This window comes from Bemisia tabaci, chromosome 6 (assembly GCF_918797505.1).
Source record: "Bemisia tabaci chromosome 6, PGI_BMITA_v3".
Classification (NCBI taxonomy): Eukaryota; Metazoa; Arthropoda; class Insecta; order Hemiptera; family Aleyrodidae; genus Bemisia; species Bemisia tabaci.
This window is the reverse complement of record NC_092798.1, coordinates 34069761-34094288: the sequence shown is the minus strand read 5'-3', so window position 1 is coordinate 34094288 and position 24528 is coordinate 34069761. Positions and strand designations below refer to the sequence as shown.

Sequence of the window (24528 nt, the reverse complement as noted above, 5' to 3'; positions counted from 1 at the left end):
CGCTGACCCACCCACATCCATGAGGCCGAGATTGATTTTCGGGTCCACCTCCGACAGCCCTGACCTGAACCCAATTGAAAATTTATGGGCCAAAATGGTATTTTATGAAAAAAAAAAAAAACTACAAATCCATTCTTCTCCCTTCAAAATCCATATGTTTGGAATTTCTGTTGCCAAACGCTTTTGCCAGCAGCCTAATTCTTTAACTTACTAAAAATAAAGCTGTTCTACTGGTAGGCCAAAAATACCGTTAGGTTCTATTTGTATAATGAGGTACAGAGTAAGGGTGCAGTTCGAGTGTAATAAAAAAAGCTATTTTCTATGTTTATCCTTCTTTCTCAATTTCATACGTTTGTTTGCTGTCAATTCGGTTTGTTATGATACTTACATTTTTTTACTGTTTTGGGGCTCCAAAAAGATTAGTTGATAAGTTAATTACTTTGTGATATTACAGTTTCTTCGTGTCATTTCTGTGTCACAGGTATGATCAAAAAACCTGTCGTGAAAAATCAGGTCAGCGGTCACGTCAATGCAGGTTTTTGGGCCTGCATAACGTTAGATGGCGTTATGGCTCTGGTGGAGACTACCCCAAGGATGGATGCACCGGAGTATTGCTCCATCCTGAAGGAAGGCCTCGTCCCCCATAAACGAGCTATGTTCGGCGTTGAAACGAGAGGGCCCTTCGTGCACGATAGTGTGCCGACCCACACGGCAAACCTAACTAGGGAGTGGATGCATATCCATGAGGCCGAGATTGATCTTCGGGTCCACCCTCCCTACAGCCCTGACGTGAACCCAATTGAAAATGTAAGGGCAAAAATGGTGAACGAGTGGGACTGCCGAAAAGAAAAAACGCGCCCGGCTTTTCAAGTTCACGTCAGGGAAGTGTGGAGCAATCTGGGGAACGACCCTGGATGCGTATCCAACCATTAGGTCCATGCCTAAGCGCATGCAGCAAGTCATCGACAGCCAAGGCCAAGCCATTAAATATTAAGATCTTTCTTTAGCTTTGATTCAAAAGTTTCGCTTCTATTTTATTTTTTCAAATGAATAATACAATAAAGGATGGGTCCAATTAAAAGGTTTCTTTTGAACGTAACATCAGCTGCTGAATCCGAAAATGACCTTCGTTTTCATATTAGGTAAGCACCATTTTTCCAAAATATTGAATCAAAATTGAATTTTTCTGACAGCTACCCATGGGGGCCCTAAAAAAACAAGAAAATAGAATTTTCATCAAGCTAAAAGATAGTTCTGTAAAAACTAAGGGACTCTCAAGAGATACATTCAATAAGGTAAGTGAAATTTGACACCTTTTCCTAAAATTTAATGACTCCTGTTTTTTTGATGGATTATATTATACCGATAGGTTGATAAAAAACGCGGGGCTCGAGGGAATGTTACTTTGATGTCATTTCTCAGTCTCCAGAGAAAACAGATCCGATGAATTTTCAGAAGCTGAGCTTTTATGCCAATTTGTATCCATTTTTCCCCCTGTGCGAAACGGCGCTCATCATAATTTGAATTTTCAATTTTCATCTTTTTATTTCTTCATTCTTTCTTTTTATGTATTTCTTTTCTTTTCTTTCTTCTTGTTCCGCCTTTCTTTCATTTTCAAATGATTAGTTAACATTTATTTATCAATAAATAAGACCCCACCCGACACAAGGTCCAACCTTAGTGGGTGGTTTTATTATGGTACTTTTCTTTTACTTTGTTCGCACTTATTTTAAGAAGCCCTACATAATCTTTTTAAACTGTAAAAAAAGGAGCATAATAAAGTTTTATTATTATTATATCTGTTGTACCCTAATTATAGTAGAGTTGTCCTCTTACTTTTTGAGTATTTGCATCTCATATTATAGCCTGAGAAGTAGTTGCTTGTAAGTAAGTATTAATTTTTTCACTCGTCTCTGCTTCCTACCGAACCGCTCTCTTCCTATACTGTCTTACTGTGGTGTGGTGTGCTTTGTGATGAATCGATGGATCAGCCATATTAAGTTTTAAGAAAAATATTCTTCCATTCATGTTATTAGGGGATAATCTTGGATGGCACCAAGTTGCACGATTATCAGAGGGTTTAATGCAACTTTTCCATGCAGGATTTGTTCCATTGAAAAAACAAACCTACATTGTGAAAAAGTAGACAATTTTGCTCTTTTGAGAGCTACTTATAGAATCTTTTGAACGTAATGTAAAAGTAAATAATTTATCTAAAACTGGCGTTAAATGCGATTCTGTTCGGAACTAAGTGCATGGTTTTTACGTAACTACATCAGTGGCTGTGGAAATTCCATTAGACTCAATATGTTAGAGTTCTAGATGCTATTGATCGACCCTTCCTGTTAGTGTTCTTACACAAAGACATCAGGAGGCCTAAGTGCTCCGATGATAAAACCATCCTTCATCAAGTTGGCTAAAAATAAGCCGCTAATAATCGACGAGTATGACCAACACACGAAACCTATGGCGTTTCAAGAGTTGCGTGCGCTTAGTTTGAAGGAGTTTTTAGTCTCCCTTTTCGGTGGACTGCTTTTAAATGAAATCGATCCCTTGAATTTGGTTACCAGAGGTTTTCACATCTCCTTAAGGGTTCATGCTTTTTGATAATTAATATAATTGAATATTTTCGTTTTTTCATAGCTAATTTAAAATTGAGAGGTAGAACTGACTTCTGTCACCAGCCGAAAAATGTGTGCTCGAAGGAAACTTTCCCTGATAATATCTCCACATTGCAATTCTGATTGAGATAATCGGCACTTAAGCCGTTTCGAATACCTTGACCATATGACAAGACGTCCGATTTCAAGAATGCAATTGATAACGAATAGGCCTTGAAAGATCTTAAAGATGAGTTACTTTAAAATTTTAACTTAAATTAACGCTTCCTGAACATCTGTTAGTTTCAAATTGGGGCCATAGTTGTAGATTTAGCCCACTCACAATTCGCATATGCCAAAGGTTATGTCCACCCGGACCTGTACTTGGACCACGCCTCGATTCCCCGTTAGTTTCTCCAATCATTATTTCAATTGCAAACACAACACATTACTCCCCAGGAGTTTCTCTACAGCACTATTCACATAGCACACAACTCCTCAGTTCTGTACAGCATTATTCCCATAGTACACACAACACCTTACTCCGCAAGAGTTCCTCTACAGTGTTATTGATACTTGAGAGCGAAGGAGGCTAAAATTTTTCATCCATTCAAGAACCTTCATCTTGGTAACTTGAGATTTAACGACAGCGGTACTCGTGATCATGTGACCACACGAGTCTCACAAACATCGGTGAGGCTCAATTTTTCTTTTTTTCGCGGTCGAAAATGCAGTTGTAATACTGCGAAACGTCCCGGGTCTTTCACTTTACGTTTCACTGGAAAAAAAAAAACACATTGGATCCAGAGTCCAGATTCTAAAAAACATCGACAAGGAAAAATACTCTTGATTCAATCGGATTTTTGCCTTAATCAAGAACCAAGCCTCTTAATTTAAGCGGATTTCCATTTGATTTCAGCAAATATCTGATTGAATCAAGAGTATTATTTCTTGTCAATGTTTTCAAGGGTCTGGACTCTAGATCCAATGTGTTTTTTTTCCAAGTGTTGTAATTTTAACGGCTTTAGCTCTATTTGAAGTTGATTTTGCACTCATGACCAGGGAAACAGAGTAGCACAGTCGGCCATAGTCCCTTTCAAAAGCCAATCAGGGTCCGAAAATCAACGTAATAACTCCATCCAGATAATCATTAAACTTCGAGCGATAGTAAACATCTTAAGATAAAACCATCCTGGCTTCAGTACAACGGCGACCCAGATTCCCCGTCCCATATGCCACCTGTCTGGATCCATCGGAATCCGCTTTCCGGCGCTAGTCGCGCGACAAAAGCTCTCGGGGGAAAACGAGTGAGTGTAAGATGATTTTATTGCACCGCGACGCCCCCGACGCGGGGGAAGGAGCGGGGCGAGCGGCGCCGCGCCGGATCCCACTCCTCCAACTTGTTACTATGTTTAATTGTCAATAGTAATTATAAGACGGTTTGCACAGCTTAATTTAAATAAATGCTAATATCGTTCCCGGCACGGAGCCCAAACACCGTTTCCATATCATCTTGCACTTATCCTATTTAAATTGAAGCGCCGTATTTAAAAATCAAACGCGGCGGCTCCCGACGTTCGGCGCGCATTAATTGGTTGCATTCGAGGAGAGGAAAAAATTAATCATGCACTCCTCCCGTCGGACCCTGCGTTGCCGACCGGGTCGATTCGTGTCTCCGCGATTCCGCCAACGCACCGTAGGTTTATGAGAAATAAAGTAATGTACTTACTTGCCTTGGAATCTGACACGAGACTCTGAGAATAAAACAGTCTTTAAAAAAAGCAATTATAAGATTGAGGATCCAGCTGAACAGAAAAAACAGTCTTTAAAACAAAGAAGTCAGTGATTGAGGATCCAGCTGAACAGAACTACATTAAATATCGGATATCGACGGTGAAACTACCAAACCACGTATCTCGTTTGCGGTGTTTAAAAATCTACGCTCGCATTTTATTTTTTGGAAGTAGACCAAATCAATATCATTCCTTAAAATTTTCACAGAATTTTCTCCGCACGAAGAGGAAAAATCACAGAAATTTTTCAAGACTGGACGTTAAGTAGTTTTTCATTTAAAAAATAAATTATGACAGGAAGTCTGCGACGTCGCAAACCGAGGTACGTGGTTTGGTAGTTTCACCGTCGATATGTAAAGTAAAACATGGAGAGACGTACACACCATAAGGCTGTCAAGCTTTTGAACGATCGCACTTATGTGAAGTTGGCGAATCAAAGGTTCGAGCGGTTTCGGGTTAGCCACTCGGGATCATAATGATGGAAGCACATTTCGCGGTGCCATTGATAAAGGCATGTCAGAAGTTAAAGCCACACGGAACGCCGATTGGAAACAGCAACATGAGATGTAATGACGAGACTGAAAAGGATACAGAGTAGTAGAGGGTACTACTACTAGGGTTTAGACTTCTCAAAGTTCGATAAGACCGTGCCAGCATGGCTAATAGAATTAGGCATATGATAATATCATTGACATAAGGCATCTTGTTTTTCCAACTTCGTTGTTTGTTCTTCAGGACATTTTGTTCTCCAGACTTCATTGTTTGTATACACGCTTATCTGATCCAGATAGATTTGTCTTTATTTCCTTCCCATTCCCCCCTTTTCCTACAGTGCCCAACAGTCCCCTTTACCACAGGAAATGAAGCAATCAGGTTGGCCAAGTCCATGGAGCCACTGTTGGTAGGAGTCTCCCTCAGACAATTCCCAACCGAATCAAATAATCATAATTTCCTGACTGAGGTGTTAGATGGTTTGACCGAAAAAGCTCCTAGCCTGCGCCCTTACGCAGAACAGATCATCAGCATAGCTGAAGAGTACCTCGCAGAACATGGTGAAGGAGGGATCCCCTACCTTATAGAACAGTTGGGCCAAGAAAAGCTCCATAATGGGCCTGTTGCAAACTTTTGCTAGAGCAAAAATAAGAGTTGTTTCCTGTAGATAATGCCTCAAAAACCACGATGAGCGCATTGGCAAAGTCTGAAATGCACTCATAACTTCACAATCTGCGTAAGAAATTTGCGGTTTTTTGAGCTTCCCGCTTCAAAAACGATACTACGGCACAGGTGAACATTTTGATGGAGGAGTCGTTCCATCGTCGGCAATACTCATCATGGCCGACGCCAATCCACCAAAACACGTGTGATGGGACGAGATAACACCTAAACAGGACTAGACCAGATAACAATCGGCGTGTTTACGTTCATATTTTCCTCGCCCGCCTTGATTGATCTTGAACTCTCCTCGAATTACGCGCGGAACTGCGCAAGCGTCGGCCATGATGAATATTGCCGACGATGGAGCGACTCCTCTAACAAAATGTTCACCTGTGCCGTAGTATCGTTTTTGAAGCGGGAAGCTCAAAAAACTGCAAATTTCTTACGCAAATTGTGAAGTTATGAGTGCATTTCAGACTTTGCCGATGCGCTCATCGTGGTTTTTGAGGCATTATCTACAGGAAACAACTCTTATTTTTGCTCTGGCAAAAGTTTGCAACAGGCCCATTACCCCATCGTTAATATAGAGCTAGGGCTAAAAAAGATGTTCAAGTATGGCACGGCATACAGGCCTCTGGCCCAGGTGCGGAAGCAGGCATTGCGAGCAACTTCAAGAGGAAGTTTTCAGTGGCGTACTTTAACGAGCATAAGGAACTGCCACCCACTCACAGACACGTGAATGTGGATCCAGCAATCAAAAAACTCATGGATCGTAATAACCCGGGATCGATACGGGAGTGCTACAAAATCCCAAATGATGCGTGGGACAAATTGATTTTCAAGCAATGCTTTACATTTGAATACTATCCCCAAATCTCGGATTTATTAGATGATAAGGCAATTACCCCGGATTGGGACCACGTATTCTTTGCAGAGGACGCTCTGAGAGTTGAAGGAGTTCGAATACCAGCAATGGTGCAACAGACCAGACTGATCTTGGAAATTTTGTCGAGACCCAACATCAACTTACTGGACGACTTTTATGCAGAAGTTGAAAAATCAGGCAGACTGCCAACATTGTGGGCTGTCATACAACTGATGGCAAAGGAACGAGAATTGAAAATAGACCCAAGAGTATTTTCTTTTTCAACATTCGAGTGCCGCATGATGGCGTCTGCATGCGAAAGAAACATCAGTTCGAATATCTTGAGACTCTTCAAACACCAATCAATTACGCAGTCGAGGGCTAAGCTGCGTCAAAAAATGGATAGTCTGATTAATTTGCCTGAGACCGACTATGACCTTTGGGTGCGCTTTCATATGGACTTGGAGCAGTGGAACTATATGTTCCGCTCTCAACGGCAGGCTCTACTGCCCCAGGTCTTCTGTGATCAGTTCGGGGTGGGTGAGGCATTTCCAGTTTCTAACCAGGATATTCACTGACAGCACTCTCATATCAGCGAATAAATACACCCCTCCTGGCATACCAGGTGAATTCACATCCTCGGATTCACATGCGGGTGGGAATCAAGGTATACTGCAGAAAACATGGACCATCATCACGATTATAGTGATAAGAGGAGTAATGCATCGATTGGATCTGGAACATCGTCTGACAGGCTCTGGGGACAATCAAGTCCGGTTCGTGAAGCTTAAGAAGTGTGCCACGCTGCGTGCCATGATCGGCACAATGAAAGGAGAACTACGTAAAGCGTTTGAGGATGTAGGACTAGCACTTAAATTAGAAGAGACATGGGCATCTAGCAAATTAACGTGTTACCAACGAAAGTATTACACTGTTAAAAATCGTTGATTCCGTCCGACGGAAAATCCGGAGTGAGAATGAACACGGGAGTGCGGTTCAGCGCGTAGGTGCTGAGACGGGCTGCATGTGTAGTCAAAGCACTCCGCACCGGAGCTGCAGTGCGGCCCGGAGTCACGCGCACCTTCTCTCCCTCACACTAGCGCTATATACTGTCTCTTCTTCCCTTTAAGCCTACCACTCTCAGAATGAAAATGAAAAATTTAAAGAGAAAAAAATAGAAAAAATAATAGAATAGGGGAAATAATAGAGTAGTCGAAATTATGGTATAACAGAGACAATAGAAAAGAAATAAAATAAAGTAAATCAAATATATGATAAAATGAAGTCAAAGACTAAATTGAAGTAAATAAAAGAGTAAAGTGAAGTCCAAAAATTATGATGAAGTATTAAAAGAAATCTCAGTAAATATAAAACAAAGTAAAGGAATGAGAAGTAAATAATTAAAGAAAAAAAATGAAGTGCTTGAAAAAATAAAATAGAGTGAAGAAAAAATAGAGACAACAAGGAAATAAAACAAAGTAAAACGATAAAATATAGTTAAAAAATATAGTAAAGTAAACTAAATACACGGACAAATCCAGGTAGATTGAAAATATCTTAGCGGCCCGTTCAAATCGACGTTAAATACCGTTTTTGCGTCACATACATGCATCGTTTGCTATAGCTCAATCGGTAGGGTCGTCGGCTAGTGTTTGGTAGGTCCCGGGTTCAATTCCCAATGGAGGTATAAAATTTCTGATATCCAAAATCAGTTAAATCTCGTACCAATGGTTTCATTATTTTTATTTTTCATGGTTTCAAACATTATTTCCACAATTAACCCCTTTCCACCATCCCCTAGCTGCGAACCCCTAAATTTGCGGCTCCCGGGAATCCGTCCGGCGTCGGAGTGATTTCTATGCGTACGGCACCCAAAATCCGTCCAGCCGATTCTCCGTCGGAGTGACTCCTCGGTCCGGCGAAGTGAGGGCCCGTTCTTACTCGCGCTTGTGCTGAGTCTCACTCCGTTTTTTTTAACAGTGTATCTGAATGGACGATTGATCGATGGAATATTTACATCAGCAGCAACAAAGATGTGAATGGGTAAATCAAACTAATATTATTTAACTAATGATATTAACTAATATAACTAATATTACTTTAAATACTACTATATTATTAACTGTGTATCCCGATCTACATATACCAACATACCTCCAAGTTTTCATGTCTCTTCATTTCTGAATTAGCCGTAATTATGGTCTTAAATTTTAGTGTGTTTTTTCTTCTTCTTCTTCTTCTCTTTTGTTTTTTACCTACTTATATTGTCGCCAAGTTAAACTAATTACATATGTATAAGACTGAGCTAAGTAGGCAGTGTTATGTTTTACTACTTTAGCCGCACGAGGCTAGACCTCTTGGCAAGTTTATTTGTAGTGGCTTTAACTTAATTACTGTATTATGTATTTTCTTTATTAATAAATGATATCTGAATTAAGGTCAATATATTAGTGATATTGAAAGGTAAGTTTTTGCCTCATCTGCTTTGGAGAATGGGCAGAATTATAAAGCTTCACCCAGGCAATGACAACATACCTAGAGTCGCATCAATCAAGACCAGCTCTGGCAAGTTGATACGCAGCTTCTCTGAAATTTGCCCTGTCCTAAGCCCGGAATAGCCCACCCGGCGGTGGCACCCTGTACGATTTCGACTGTATAGTTTATATATCTCATGTGTGTGTACGCACCACCACTTGTCTTCCTGGTCCTTTATCACGCTTATACACGCTTATCTGATCCAGATAGATTTGTCTTTATTTCCTTCCCATTCCCCCCTTTTCCCACCACGAATCTTGCCGGTGACATTTCGCGCCTCACCACACAACTGAACCCCGCCGTTTATTTTCCAAATCACGTTAGCGTCAAAAATGCGAATGCGAGAAAAACAAGAAAACCCGATTTATTTGCTTCCGTTGACAATCTTCGAGTTCCGAAAAACATATGTTCTTTTAGAAGAGCTGTTTGGAAATCAAACATGATTGATTCTATACCAGAGAAAAAACAACGCCTCTACCACCAAAATAGAGATAGGCGCTAACGTGATTTGAAAAAATCGGTCCAATTCCCACGCGCCTCTTTTTCGAAACCTTTCAGATTTTCGTCCGGATCTGAAGCTGGCAGAGCGCTGATTAAAAACAGTTTCGCTTTAATTTATTGAAAAAACTTCGAAGGCGGAAAAAGCCGGTCGAGGTAATTAACGACGCTGGTAATGGCTGAGGTGCCTCCGCAACTTCGGCCAAACAACACCGCGGTGGGGAGCGTTATTCCGAGATAAAACAATCATAAGCGCAAAGGTTGAATCGAAGAGGGCGGAAAATAAAAGAACGCAAGTGAAACGGGGTGCGCAGGGCACTTGGGTTCTTTCCCGGAGCGAGCCTTTCGAAAGCGACGGAATTCGGTCGAGGGGCGGCTAAAAAACAAAAGAAATCCGGGGAGCAGCGTCAAAAATATACGAAGCTGATAATGTATTGAAAGTGGGGTGGGTGCGAGCAATAATTTTCACAGCTGAGCAAACCGGTGTAAGTTAGGGGTGTGGGGTCGAGGGGGCGGTGGCCACCGTGAGGCGGCGGGGGTGGGGCAAAGTAGCATTCATTCAAATGACAATTCGCCCCCGTCCCCCGCCGCGAGGAGCCCCAAGGAATATTGATCCATTAGTACAGTTCGTCTTCTTGTTTTCGTCTTTTCTATTGTAATAAAACTTGGTTTCAATAACGACCGAACCGTGGCATATCTTATGAGCGGCTCCGCGCTCTCATCCCTGATTCTGCGTTTTCTCCTCGCACCCTCCCCGGGTGCTTTTACGTCTCTCTCCCCGGTTCCGGGGGAGCGATCCACGTTGGCTTAAGTGTGAAATGAACGCGAGTTAACTGAAATTGCTGCGCTGCTTATTGTATGCTTGCCTATGAGGTTTTCCGTAATTTCAGTACCTTGACATGCACTGGGAAAACCACATTGGATCTGGATCTAGAACCCAGACTCTTAAAAACATCGACAAGAAAAAGTACTCTTGATTCAATGAGAATCTAGCTTAAATCAAGAACCAAGCCTCTTAATTTAAGCGGATTTCGTTTTGATTCAAGAAAAAGTCCGATTGAATCAAGAGTATTTTTTCTTGTCAATGTTTTCAAGAGTCTGGACTCTAGATCGAATGTGTTTTTTTTTTCCAGTGTGGACATTCTTCTCATACGAATTTTATTGCGACGATGCGAGGCTTTACGCCGGTAACCATAGCTAACTGCGACAAGCTCGAGCGCCCCCCCCCCCCCCCCCCCGAGATTCGTAGTTGCGAATCTTTCACCTTACACTGGGAAAAAAAACGCATTGGATCTAGAGTCCAGACTCTTGAAAACATTGACAAGAAAAACTACTCTTGATTCAATCGGATTTTTGCTTGAATCGAAACGAAATCCGCTTAAATTAACAGGCTTCATTCTTGATTTAAGCTAGATTCTGATTGAATCGAGAGTACTTTTTCTTGTCGGCGTTTTCAAGCGTCTGGACTCTAGATCCAATGTGTTTTTTTCCAGTGTGATACTAAAATCGTTTCTTGCCAGCTTAAAAAGAGTTATGAAAGAAAATCTCAACGACTGCCCTCCACAGCAAAAAACCCGTAACCCTAACAATCCGAATTTCACATTTTTCTTCTACTAATACAGTTCTATTACAAGAAACCCCAATGACTAAGATGCTTCATTTGTTTAATTTTGAGTTCCTAAAGGTATGTTGAAGTTGACTTAGAAATATAAATGATGAACATTCATTGGTTTTCTAGTATAACAGCATTTTCCGGAAAAAAATTGAAAAATGTTGGAAATATGGCGTTTTTACTTTGGATGGCAGACAACGAGAATGTGCTCTTCCTTATAGGACAAGAGTTAAAGCCGATTCTACGATGTGAGAATTTAAAGAAGAATATAGGTTTTCCTATACTGGAAAAAAAAACACATAGGATCTACAGTTCAGACTCTTAAAAACATCGACAAGAAAAAGTACTCTTAATTCAATAAGAATCTAGCTTGAATCAAGAACCAAGCCTCTTAATTTAAGCGGATTTCGTTTTGATTCAAGCAAAAATCCAATTGAATCAAGTGTATTTTTTCTTGTCAATGTTTTCAGGAGTCTGGACTCTAGATCCAATGTTTTTTTTTCCAGTGATACCTACATTTTTTTAAATGATTTAAGACTTTATTTTTTTAAAAAAAGGAAGAGACAAATCGAAAGTCAACGCAGTCGAATACAAGAGAAACGTATATTCGGGTCTCGTCATGACCGATTATTATCGTCTTTGTGTCGATTATAAGCAACACCTCATTAGCAGCATAAAGCGGAGCGTTGCGAGTTCACGCCTCGCGCCAGCGCGCCTTCAATTTTGTAGCGGCAACACGGACATCCATCCCGTACGAATAGTTGTATCTCTGCGCCGTCATCACCGCGCATCATTCACCTTGCCTATTTCCATACCTTGTTGGTTCCTTATTTCTTTTATGTAGCGTGATGCTTCGAAGACTAACGTGAGAATTAGATCCGAAGAGAGAAAACGATACATCGATTATTATTATTATTATTATTGCATATCAATGAACGGACTGAAGAAAATCATTAGCCACGGAAAATGAGTGAACAAATTATTAATAAAACTTCATTTGTGTTCTGTGCACTGGAAAAAAAAAACACATTGAATCTACAGTTCTGACTCTTAAAAACATCGACAAGAAAAAGTACTCTTGATTCAATAAGAATCTAGCTTAAATCAAGAACCAAGCCTCTTAATTTAAGCGGATTTCGTTTTGATTCAAGCAAAAATCCGATTGAATTAAGAGTATTTTTTCTTGTCAATGTTTTAAAGAGTCTGGAATCTAGATTCAATGTGTTTTTTTCCAGTGTACATAACCGCATAATAATGTCCAATAAATTTTAGCTCTTAAACGCAACGCCTTGTTAAAAACTGTGATGACGAGTAAGAGTCTTGTTATTTCCAATACTATCCCTTACCCGAAGTTGATAAGGATTATTTGTACCTTAAGTTTTATTTTTATTTTCTTGCTCCACCTTTGATTGATGCGTTACCAAAATGGAACTTTTTATTTAAACAAAAAAAAAACTTCAAGAGTGATTAACCGGTATATTCACTGGTTAATCACTCTCTAAGTTTTTCTTAAAAAAAAGTTCTTTCACAATGCAGACTGTACGGTTTTTTGTGTTTCATCGTTTGGCATGCGTAATAATCGTCACGTTTACATACACCTGAGGATGAGTTTAACACACGAAATGACAATCGTGTAATCTAAATAACAATCAACACAGGATCGGACCGGAACAAAAAGTAAGTTAACACAAGTGATAATGATATCCGACACGGTGCATCTTCTTCCATATCCGCCTGTTCCATCCATTTTTAATGCTTACATAGGATACAAGATATGAATGAGAGGATTCTGCGCGTTTATTTAAAGCATGATGTGAGAAAGCTGCATGTTTCCTCATCAAAATATTACATGGAAAACGTCCGTTTCTTATGCAACAGAAAATTAGGGAATCAGCCCTTAACCCCTAAATGCCCAAGCTGACCCGAAGCTTACTAAAACACATACCACGCAGGTTTTATGGGGTTAGTGCGTTGGGGTTATACGTCTACAAATACGAGTATACCGTAAACAGGAAAACCACTAGACAAGGTACGAAGTTCAGCATTCTGATGCATACGTTTCTTAACCAACATTTAACGTATCTGTAGAACGCGATTGACTCCTAACCAAGATATTTAATGTTCCTCGACGCGAGAATTGAGACCTCCCACCCATGAAAACACAATGGTCTACGTACGTCAGATCGCAAACTAAACGTTACCGTGGCAGTCTCTGCTATGCGATAATATGGCCATAACGACGCTTTGGTTCAGCTATGGCGAATCGTTTACTCTTTCAACAATAAAGGGTGAGAAATGAACAATGTTCGATTGAGAAGACTGCCGAAATCGTTGTAGTGCGCGATTTGACTCACGTAGAGTATTTTGTTTCTCGTGACCTCTTAATTCAAAGTTCCCGTAACCAATGTAAAATGAAAAAGTGGATATCTTAGTTACGAGTTGATTTCAGTAAATTTGATGCAAGAATCGTGTTTTACGTGAAATTCTGGTTAAGAAACATCTATCAGAATGCTTAACTTCGCACCTTGTCAAGTGTTCCATTAATTGGACGTCTAGTTTAAGGGGGAAAAAGTTAGCGTGTCATCACAGACGAAGATAGGAAGACGTATTCCGGCCTCGATTTGTATACTTTTCCTCCCAATTCTGAGCAACTCTCTGTTGGCAGCATAAAAAGGAGCATTGAGAGTTCATGCCTTGAGCCATCGCGCCTTCGATTTTGCACATACAGCACGGACATCCATCAAGAAGAAATAGTTGTATCTCTCCGCCGTCATCAGCGCGCGTGTTTCCCCTTACTCTATTTCCATATCGTGTTTGTTTCCGTTTGTCTTATTTTTGATGTTGGTTTAAGGGCCGCGTAAGCAATACAGTAAAAGTATTGGAAACCGTAATTGGGCCTCTTCCTTCGAATTTTCTGTCGACTCTGAGCAACACTCAATTGGCAGCATGGATTGAGAGTTCACGCAGCAAACCGCCTTCAATTTTGCAGACGCAACACGGACATCCATCGAGCACGAATAGTTGTGTCTCTCCGCCGTCATCAGCGCGCATATTTCCCTTTGCCCTATTTCCATATTGTGTTTGTTTCGGTTTGTCTTATTTGTAATGTTGGTAGTTGGTTTACGGGCTACGTAAGCAATACAGTAGAAAAGAATGGAAAACGTAATGGAGATGTTGTATGTGTGAGGAATTTGCGATTTGACTGTTCATTCTTTTGTAAAAGTTCGCGAGAAACACGATGGTGCCACTGGTTTTCTCTGAAATCAACTCCCAAGCTCAAAAAAAGCTCTCAAATTGAGGCCAAAATGGAGGGGATATCCCACGCTATCCTGAGAGTCCACCTCTACATCAAAACAAACTCTCCATGCAAAGATTGGGAGCACATACATTGACAGGGCTGCCACTTTATTTGGGGACTCTAAAACTGAAAACAAGGCATCCCTCCTAATGTATTTGCTCCCTATCTTTGCATGGAGAGTTTGTCTTGATGTAGAGGTGGACTCTCAGGATAGCGTGGGATATCCCCTCCATTTTGGCCTCAACTTGAGAGCTTTTTTTGAGCTTGGGAGTTGATTTCAGAGAAAACTAGTGGCACCATCGTGTTTCTCGCGAACTTTTACAGAAAAATCAACCGTCAAATCGCAAATTACTCACACATGCAACATCTCCATTGAGCCTCTTCCTCCGAATTTTCTGTCGAGTCTGAATTGGCAGCAAGGATTGAGAGTTCACGCAGCAAACCGCCTTCAATTTTGCAGATGCAACACGGACATCCATCGAGCACGAATAGTCGTATCTCTGCGCCGTCATCAATGCGGAAAGTGTATGGAGTGCGTAAGCGCCAGAAAAGCGGCATCGACGGAGAACGCACGGAAGGAACTGGAGACTCGTAGCAAGCACGCAGAAATAGCAAAGGTGATCACCGCTCAACAAGGCGCCCCCCTCGCACCCGGCGAACGACATGCAATCCACTCGAAAGGTTCGCAATTAGGGACGGTCCAGCAGCAGAAGGGGGGGGGGGCGGGAAACGTGGATATTTATCCGAAAAGATGCGAGCCCGACGCCCCGAGAGGGGCGCAGCGGGGGGGGGGGGGGCGCAGCTCGAGCGCTCGCTAATTACTTTGAGACGCGGGGGTAAACAGTGAAGAAATATAAATAGTTGATCGATACAAGTGAGGATTATTCAGTTATGTAGATGAAGGAGTCGCATCGCACCGTAACCGCGAAGGAGGGGGGGGGGGGGCGCTGGGGGCTCGCAATCGCTCCATCAGCGAAACTTTTGGTAACTCGAGTGGAATAATTGCCGCGTCGCGTCGCCGAGTAGGTTTCGCGGGGCGCTCCTTTGTTTCGCGTCGTGTGCGCCCCTCCCGTCTTGGGTGTTTTTATTTCCGTTTGCTCGGCCTCGGATGTTGCCCTTAGCCCCTCCGTCCGTCCTTCGATTGCGAATTGCGAGTAATTACTCCCGCTCGGCTCCGTGTTGCCTGCTCAGGCCCTGGAAAACGCTCGCCGTAGCGCCCCCCCCCCCCCCTTCACGCAAACGTGATAGACGACGGCGTAGCGTCGCGTCACCGTTAAAGCCCAACGTCACGTTTTGGTCGGTCCTTGCGGGGAGTCTGAGTGCCGATCTTCACGAAGTAAAATTTACTGATACTGAAGTACACTTTCACTGGACAAAAAACGACATTGGATCTAGAGTCCAGACTCTTAAAAACATCGACAAGAAAAAGTACTCAAGATTCAATCAAAATCTAGCTTAAATCAAGAACCAAGCCTCTTAATTTAAGCGGATTTCGTTTTGATTCAAGCAAAAATCCGATTGAATCAAAAGTATTTTTTCTTGTCAATGTTTTCAAGAGTCTGGACTCTAGATCCAATGTGTTATTTTTTCCAGTGTTATCAATTTCTTCTACTGCATGAGTGGATTTTCAAAACAAACAAACATAAACGAAAAGATTAGAGAATTTTCTGATATTGAAAAAACTGAAATTTCTTCAAGCTTAGAAAAAAGTAGAACAATAATTTCAACGGGAGGGCTCTTCAGAATGATTTGTTTTTCATGAAGGCTCTCTCGTCTGTAGATAGAGCGAATTAGTTTTTAGGGGAGATCTTAGAACTCATGTTAATTGCAGAGGATGAAATTGAAAACCTTCATCTTTTAGCATGGGTTGCAAGCGCACCTTAACTTCTGATCAGGATTAAAGTGCCATCATGTTTTACCTAATTTTTCGTTGAACACTTTCAGTGATAGATTGTCTAGAGATTTTTTTTTTTTTTTTTTTAAATTACACTCTTCACATGCTGTGCTCTTCTTTAACAAAGCAGCATTGAAAACACAATACGAGGGGTGATAGCGTGTTTGGTGGGAAGGCGCGGATGAGAAATCGAGAGCCGTGGGGTGATCAGTCAATCGGGACCGAGACCGGGGTTCGAATCCCCGAGCCCGGCGATGATTCGGCGCCCACAAATCTTGCCCTGTTTTCGGATCCCGCGATGGCACTTGGATAAATCCGAAATCCCCGAAAACTCAGGGATGCAAATACGACTCTATTACCGTGACTGACAACCGCAAATCCCCGCGCACTACCGCCGCACAGTAGCAGGGTCGACCGCAGAGTGCTAGCTCCAAGGAGACCCGTTAGTCGTGCGAATTTGGTTTCTTACAAAGAAAAGGACACAACGCAGCAGGGTGTCTAGTTTTGTTCATTTTGTGAAATCCTGATTTTTGACTGCTAAATCTTGATTTCATAATTTTTCCAAATCCTGATTTTGTACGGAGAAAAATTAATATCACAAAAAAGCTCGATAAAAGAATCCGATCGGACGGTCGACTTATCTAAAATCCTGATGAAATCGGGGTTACATCCTGATTGACCTCAAAGCCTAATAGAATCGGGAAAATCCTGACGCTAGACACTCTGCTCAAGCAGTATCAAAGGTGGTCCAAAAGTTAAAGTTGCTTGGAGTTTAGGAGAAAATGTATCCACATTTTGTTTGGTATTTCAAAAGCATTTGATTTGGTTCCGGATTCTCCGAGATAAATTAGTGAATTTATTGAATTGTGTAGCCATTGAGTGAAAGGTATCAATGAAATCAGAAATATGGATCCTTTCCATGTACAACCTAGGCTGAATAGGCTGGTCGAGTGTGACAGACAGGAACATATCCAGTACACTATTCTCAATATATGATTTACAACCGCCAGAGCGTAAAATTTTGTTTACAGTTGGTAAAGATTTTTTGGAATTGAAAAACAATTTCAAATGATGTGCGGCAATTGGAGTCAATGAGCAATTTGATCATGTCTTTCCTATCTAAATCTGATTTTGGGGGTTATTAATTGGATAAATTAGTATATTTCCTCTGTAATTCTAATTTGTTTAAATGGTAGGGGTCAGTAACCAATGTGACAAACGAAGTGTTTGAGAATAGTAATTTCACCTTATCTATATTTCACTACCTGTGACGCCACAGCACGAGCCAACCTTGGTGTGGAAATGGTAAAAGAAGATGGTTCTTAGTATTTTTTTTCCGAATAATAAACCACGCTAATATCCAAGGCAGCTGTGTCCGATCAATCGTTAAACCGTCAAATGCCAGGATTTCGCACGGATGTGCGGCGTGGAAGTCGGCAGAAATAAGGGTGGCTGAGTTCGACGTTTAGCGACCCCTTTCTCCCGTGTTTCGGCATCCCCATGCGGCGACAGCTCAGTAAGTTGACGACTACAAACTACCCAGCATCAGTGTATTAGTCGCGACACGAGTGGCTCCAACCGGAACCGACTTAAAACCGTCTTCGCTTACTTTCTTATTTATTGCCCCCGGAGATTTCTCGGGGCTTCAACCCTCGGTCTCCACACCTTCGAAACCAGCCCATGTTGAAACCCAACAAGTCTCATGTTCAAGTCTGCCGCGCTAAGGAAAAACACCGCATGAGCCATCAAACGTTGCCAAGGTTTCTCCGATAAAAACCGAATTTACTGGGGAAATTGTGAATATTAATTTCTAAAATTTTCAGACGGTTGTGTACGCAATTTAAACTACAGTATCTGATAATTTCAAGGAAAAATATGCATGAATGTTGTCATAAATACATGTTTTACCAAGGTGAATTGGCAACTCGCGAATGCACATACGGCGTTCTTCCTTGGCACGGCAGTATTAGACTGCGATCTCTGTAAAGACACATACTCGAGGGCTCATGAAATAGTTGACGTAACCACTTTTAAACCGAATCCTTTGGTTTGGGTCTCGGCGAGCAGAGCCACCGCTGGGCTGATTAATGAAATTGATAGACAAAGCGATAGACAAAGGAGACATAACCAGTATGGAACGATCCTACTGCTTGGAACGGGTGGTTGTCATGGACTTGGGGGGGGGGGGGGGGAGGGGCTGACTAAGGACAACCCATGAGAGAGCTAACAGTTTGTTCATCATTTTTTCCTTTAGTCCATTACGACCACCCGTTTTAAACAATAGGATCGCTCCATACTTCCTATGTCACTTCTCTCTATCGGGTTTCAAGACATTCCGTCATCGATCTTTTGTCCGCGCATCTGTTTTGTCCAGTGGTAAACGTCCACGCGTAAAATAATCAACAGTGACTTGGGTCAAGGGTTATGCAAAGGGTATTTTAGTCCGTACGTAAAATATATTGTAAATATCGAAATGAGAAAATTGAGAGAGGAGGTGTTGTTATGGTGACTCATTTTTAAAGGAAATGTTACTTCCTTCTTTTGATTCATTTTTTCAAATTGTCATTTTTGGTTCCATCCCTATCCTTAAATTTTCTATACAAAATATACCTTATATACACTTTTATAAGATTATATTATTTCATTTTAAACACATCAACATTTTTGAAACGTGGCAAATATTTGTAAAACCTTTTCCAAGCGATGGCATCGACATTAATCTCAATTAGCCGTAGTGGTGTCAAAAAGAACCAAACAAAAATGAATTAAAGAGAGAGAAAACCAGGGAGCATGCAATCATTGGTTTTAACCTATTTTTGTAAGTCGATCTTTTAGATTCAAATGCGCCCAATGTTGAGCGTTTGGTTACGCATACTCTACGCTGCAGCACAGTAAAAGCACAAAGTTATAAGAAAAAATTAAAATGCTTTAGAAATCATTTTTGACACGGAACCACCTTAATATTTACAAAGCGCACGGTACATGTTCCTTTAAATCTTTATTTTCATCAATATAAATGAGAGTAATCCATGTGGAGTGTGCAAACATTTCAAAATCATGAGTTGAGAAACGTTGACTTAGCGATTTTAAATATTAGAGCCAAACAGAGTGAAACAGCGTGCTGCCAGCGCGACATGCGCACTGGCGCCTACAAACCTAACAGGAATACTTCACGCATTGCGCAATGCGTGAAGTATCCCTGTTGGGTTTGTAGGCGCAAATGCGCGTGTCTTGCTGGTCGCCCTCCTCGCCCGCCGCCGCGCCGTCGTGAAAATATCGTAGACAAGAAAAACCTAAGGGCCTTTAGCTGAGACAAGTCAAGAGGTGTATAAGGGTCAGGTATAACAAGATGGGATTTTCTTGAAAGATAATTAAGTCCTGTTGCACCAAAGAGGTGTAAAGAGTAAAGTGAATTTTCCCTCGTGGAATTAACGCTCCTCCATTTTTCCCAAAATCCTCAATTTTATTTTTCTCTCCGTTACAAAATAAAAAAAAAAAAACCAAGCAAACCCTCATTCTTCCAAGACATAATACATTTTCATCCAAAAATGTCGTGAGCAATTGTCGTTTGTATTAACATGTGGACCAATTAACTTTGGGTCTCAATTGTTAAGTGGACGAAAACTCTCCTGCCGGAGAAACGCGTGGACGTAAACTATTAGAAAAACAGGTGCGCGGACAGAACATCGTTGACAAAATGTCCTCTAACCCTCTATCGCCATGTCTATTAATTGCAGTATAGAAATGCCGTGTGTTGTGCCCGGCGATCTCCCGTCTATCGGAAAATTATCGTTAAAAAACAAGTCTTAAATAAAATAAAAATTGCCTTCGATAAAGAGTCTTCTTTTCGGCTTGAATTTGACGCATACGCTGGAGGACACACCTTTAACGCATGGATGGTTATAGTTAGAACTCTCGGCCTAGAAGTTACAAAAAAATGACAGAGAAAATTAGATTGAGAGAGTTTGGCGATTTTAATTCTTTCTCTGTACGACTAAGAGGGAGACCGCTGGACTTGTATTTCCAAACATTTTTCTCCAAAACAGTCTTGTGTTTCAACACTATTCTATTGGTTTGGCGGAAAATCTATATTTTGTTTGAGGCTTTAATTTTTAACAACTTAATAGGCTGTCCTGAAATTTTGTCCTTACTTAATATCAGAGTTCCTGGTAGAAATACGAGGAATTCCCAGAATACTTTCCACCCTTATCAATAGCAAAATAACTACTATCATAAGTCAGTTGTATGCCGTCTATCCGGTTTGGGTAATTATCTTCCTCCCCAGATTTTTGTTCTTGCTACTTTAGGTAAATATAGGTAGTGAAACACTAACTAACCAAAATTTGGTTATAATTTTTCACAGTTGCGGTGAATTTAAAGCAGAAAAAGAGAGGGACCGAGGAACACTAGGGTCAACAGAAAGTTTGGTTCATTTTGTGTTTTACTTCCCGTATTTACCAAACTTTTTTTTGAGTTATCTCTCTGCGTACTCGGATTGGCAAAGCCAAAAGAGGCCACGAAAGCGCGTAACACAGCACGACATTTTCATGGCATGAGTTTCAATTATTCTGGTCGCCCTTGGAGGTATAAAGTTAGGAGTATGGGGCGAAGCGAAAAAACCCGTTGGCAGGGTGCGGAGAGGAAAAGGACAACCTGTTGCTTCTTGAAGCTTTTTAAAAAGTTGCTCCCAGTTATTTACGGCAAAAGAGAGGGGTGCGATGAAAAGAGAGCAACTCACAACCCACTCCTTCAAACCTCAAAGCAGCTGCGGTCGGGATAGATCATCAAGGAAAAATAAATAAAATACAACCTAGCAATGGACAAAAAAAAAAAAAAAACAATCCTCTCAGTTGAAATTATGTCCATTGAAAACCGAGACCATTAGGAATATTATCATCGAAACTTGTATAATTTTTATGCTTAGCCCGACGACGAGTCATTCATTAGAGTCTGCTGCACGCGAGATACTCCCAGGTAACTGCGCAGCTATACATGATTATAAGGAGCCCCAATTTTTGTGGTGAATCAAACTGATCCGCTCTCTTCAAAGAATACTATCTCGTTTACAGGTGCATTTTTAAATGAGTAAATAAAAGTTGTTCAAATGCAAACTGTCAAACAATTGACAGAATTTTTGGTCTCTTTTTCATAATCCAAATCCTTGATTTTGAAACGGCTGAGATAGTTCGCAAAAGCACTATGTCCAGTCAGTTGATGCGTCGTTTCAAAATTCACTTCGGCAAACTTGTTTAACAACCAAAGGTCCAGGTTCGGAATCAATCTCTTAGTCCACTCAGCCTTCCCTGAGTTCGTGTTCCATCTGCAGTTCTTCCAAGAATCGATCATCAGCTCTTCCGCTGTCTTTGGGTCCTTCGTATCAAACCTTGCCTTAAGTTCTAGGAGAAGTAGATCCATCGGAGGAATTCTGGCCAGCACATCAAGTGCTTCGTCTGGAGTTGTTCTATAGGCTCTCGTTACCTTGATCTTAATTGGTCTAAAAGTTTTCCTCATCATATTTGCGTATGTTTCAATCTTGACAATATCTGCCCAGACTGAGGCTGCATAAGAGAGAATAGAGATTGTCTCAGAGGCGATTATCCTTCTTTTCTTTGCTGAAGGGCCTCCCCTGTTCGGCATTAACCTGCTCAGATACCCAGACACCTTTCTCACCTTCTCGCAAGTTTTCTTTAAGTGTTCTCTGAAGTGTAGCCCAGCCGATAGCCAGACACCCAGCAACGGGATTTCATGAGGCTGGACCTCACTTCAAAAGAAGACTTTTACTCCAATATGGGATGTAGGTTGCGACAGCTACGAGCAGATGAAAAGAATGGCGCAAGATAGGAAACAATGGCGAAGTGTGTCAAACCAGTCGGGGGACTGATGACACGGAAGACAATGCATACAATGCTACTCCGTATTACTCAATGTTTTCATTAATGTTTTCAAAGTTTGTGTTGTGATTTTTAATTTTTGCAGTCTCTGAAAACTTCGCAAAAATGCATACCGTTGAAATATTGAAGCATTTGAAACACCTGTATAATGTTGAATTTTTAAACTTTTGTTTAAAAAGTCCAATTATTATGACATAATAAATTGGCATTGATAAATCTGCTTTTCAAAAGGAGGGTAAGTAAATATCTTGTATGAGTCCATGTATCCCTAGAAAAGTGGATCATTCCAATTTTACTCCTTTATTACTATGGGTCTTAGAATTAAATCCAAAGAAAATACAGCCTCTCAAGATCTTAAATAAGTACGATTTTTGTTGTTGTTTTTTTTTTTCAATTTTAAGGAAAACTTCGGGCCGATCGTCGTGGAAATTACTATGAACCTTACGGTGTCTTCTTTCCTCAGGATCCGTTCTATTTCATAGCCGCTTCCTATCCTCCGTTATCTTTTGCGTTTAAAAAATATGCGACTGATTCCGCGAAAAGGGACTTTTCCTACAAGCAACGACCTTGCAAAAGCAACCTTCAAAAACTCTTAAATAACTTTGAAAATGTTCCTGTTTGGAAACCTTTTTTCTGTACGTCTTGAGGTAAAATGTCACTATGAAATAATGCTAGAAAGAAGCTAGTAAGGCAGAAAAGGCATGTGGTTAAAAGGCAGCAATATCCTGAATCAGCAACGGAGGAGGCACTCAAGCCTGCGCGTGGTGAAATGTCCATCAAGAAAGCTGCCAAGGAACATAAAGTCTCTCGGATCACTTTGCTGAACAAATATAACGGAAAGTATCCAGAGGTTAGAAAAATTGGTCCTTGGTGTATTTTGACAGATCTTGACGAAAAAAGAATTGAAAACTGGCTCAATGAAATGGCACGCGCGTGTTCATTTTTGAGTCTCTTAAGTTTGTCAACAAGAACAGGACTCTTTACAGGAGAAAGAAAAGTTCATCATGATGTACAATGTTACATATCCTATTATTAAATGGGAAAAACAATCATACCTAACTCTCAAATTGTTGCGCCTTGAAATTTCTAAGCTTCCTTTTCACCTGTAGACAAACCCTAGTCGTTTCAATGTAGTAACATGCTTGTATAAATCAACCAACAAACATGAAAAAAGAGTTTCAAGTTTTTATGTTTTTGTTAAAGTGAAGTACTTATTGGTTTCATTTGATAATAATCAACATCAGTAACTGAAGGTTTCGCCCTGGTTCTGACCTTGGCACGATGTTATTTTACTACATATTATGAATAAGTTAAATTTCGTTACGATTCTGTAACGTACCCACTAAAATTAAGCCTCGACTATCCATGTGCTATGCGATGATTATCATATAAAGATAATATTTTGAACAATGGTTGAAGTGAAGTACTTGTTTGTTTCATTTGATAACAATCAACATCAGTAACTGATGGTTTCGTCTTGGTTCTGACCCTGGTGCGATGTTATTTTACTACATATTATGAATAAGTTGAATTTCGTTACATAACTGTAACGTACCCACAAAAAATAAGCCCCGATTTAAGAGAAAGCAGGTGTAAAACGGGCCCCTTTAACACCCAAAAACCTGCTCTCTTTCGGGGGCGAAGAGAACGGAATAAGTCTCCTATCCTCTCAGATTCACCTACAGCTCCGTGGCGCATTATCCGTTCCTCCGGACCCGTAATCGATAGTCAGCTTAAGAGTTTGATTTTCTCGCCGGTCTCCTATTTATTCTTTAAAACGCGCGATAACGATAATGGCTGCCGGGAGTCAAGAGGACGAGGACAAGAGAGAGCGTCTAAGAAAAGTGCAAGGGCTTAGGCTACCCTCGAGCCAGGAACAGCGCATCCCCCGCCGAGAACCTCCGGAGGATCCGCGGTTTCGACGCGCGGCCCGCGATTTCCGAACTGAATAAAACGAACTCAATTACGAGCCGGATCGAAGATCGAGCGAGGGAAGGAGACGATATATTAGCACTCGGCGTAAATAACAAAAAGCACGTATTTTGAATAAATAAAGCTCCCGACTCCCGGAGCTCCGGGGCGGGGGCGTTTTATTTCAAATTCAAACGCGGGCGAAACAGCTTAATAAGTCAAACAGTGGCTGAGCATATTTTTCCGCCGGGATCGAAGACATCCACGACTGTCTCCCCGCGAGAAGGCGAATGATCGCTCGGGGCGACAAATTCAACCGCGGGAGGGGGGGGGGGAGGCGCGGGGCCCCAGATAACGCCTTGATTTATCCGTTCCGCTCATCTGTACGTTTAAGACAGAATTAACTTCGAATTACCGTCGTGATACGTGCAGGCTTGCTAATGTTCATAGGAAAATAAATTTTCCTTCCCGCCGTC

General features: G+C 41.2%; 2 protein-coding genes across 2 annotated transcripts in view; one reads left to right on the top strand and one right to left on the bottom strand.

Annotated features, from left to right (window-relative positions):
* Positions 1 to 483: 483 nt before the first annotated feature.
* LOC140224831 (uncharacterized) lies at positions 484 to 933 on the top strand. The gene has a single exon (XM_072301562.1). It carries the CDS (start codon positions 484 to 486, stop codon positions 931 to 933), a length of 450 nt encoding a protein of 149 aa, XP_072157663.1.
* A 20417-nt stretch (positions 934 to 21350) lies between these two features.
* Positions 21351 to 24528, bottom strand: part of LOC109040897 (RNA-directed DNA polymerase from mobile element jockey) — a 31437-nt gene continuing 28259 nt past the window's right edge. The window contains exon 2 of the mRNA XM_072301559.1: positions 21351 to 21808. Coding sequence (XP_072157660.1) covers positions 21351 to 21808 — 458 coding nt within the window. The remainder of the gene's footprint in view (positions 21809 to 24528) is intronic.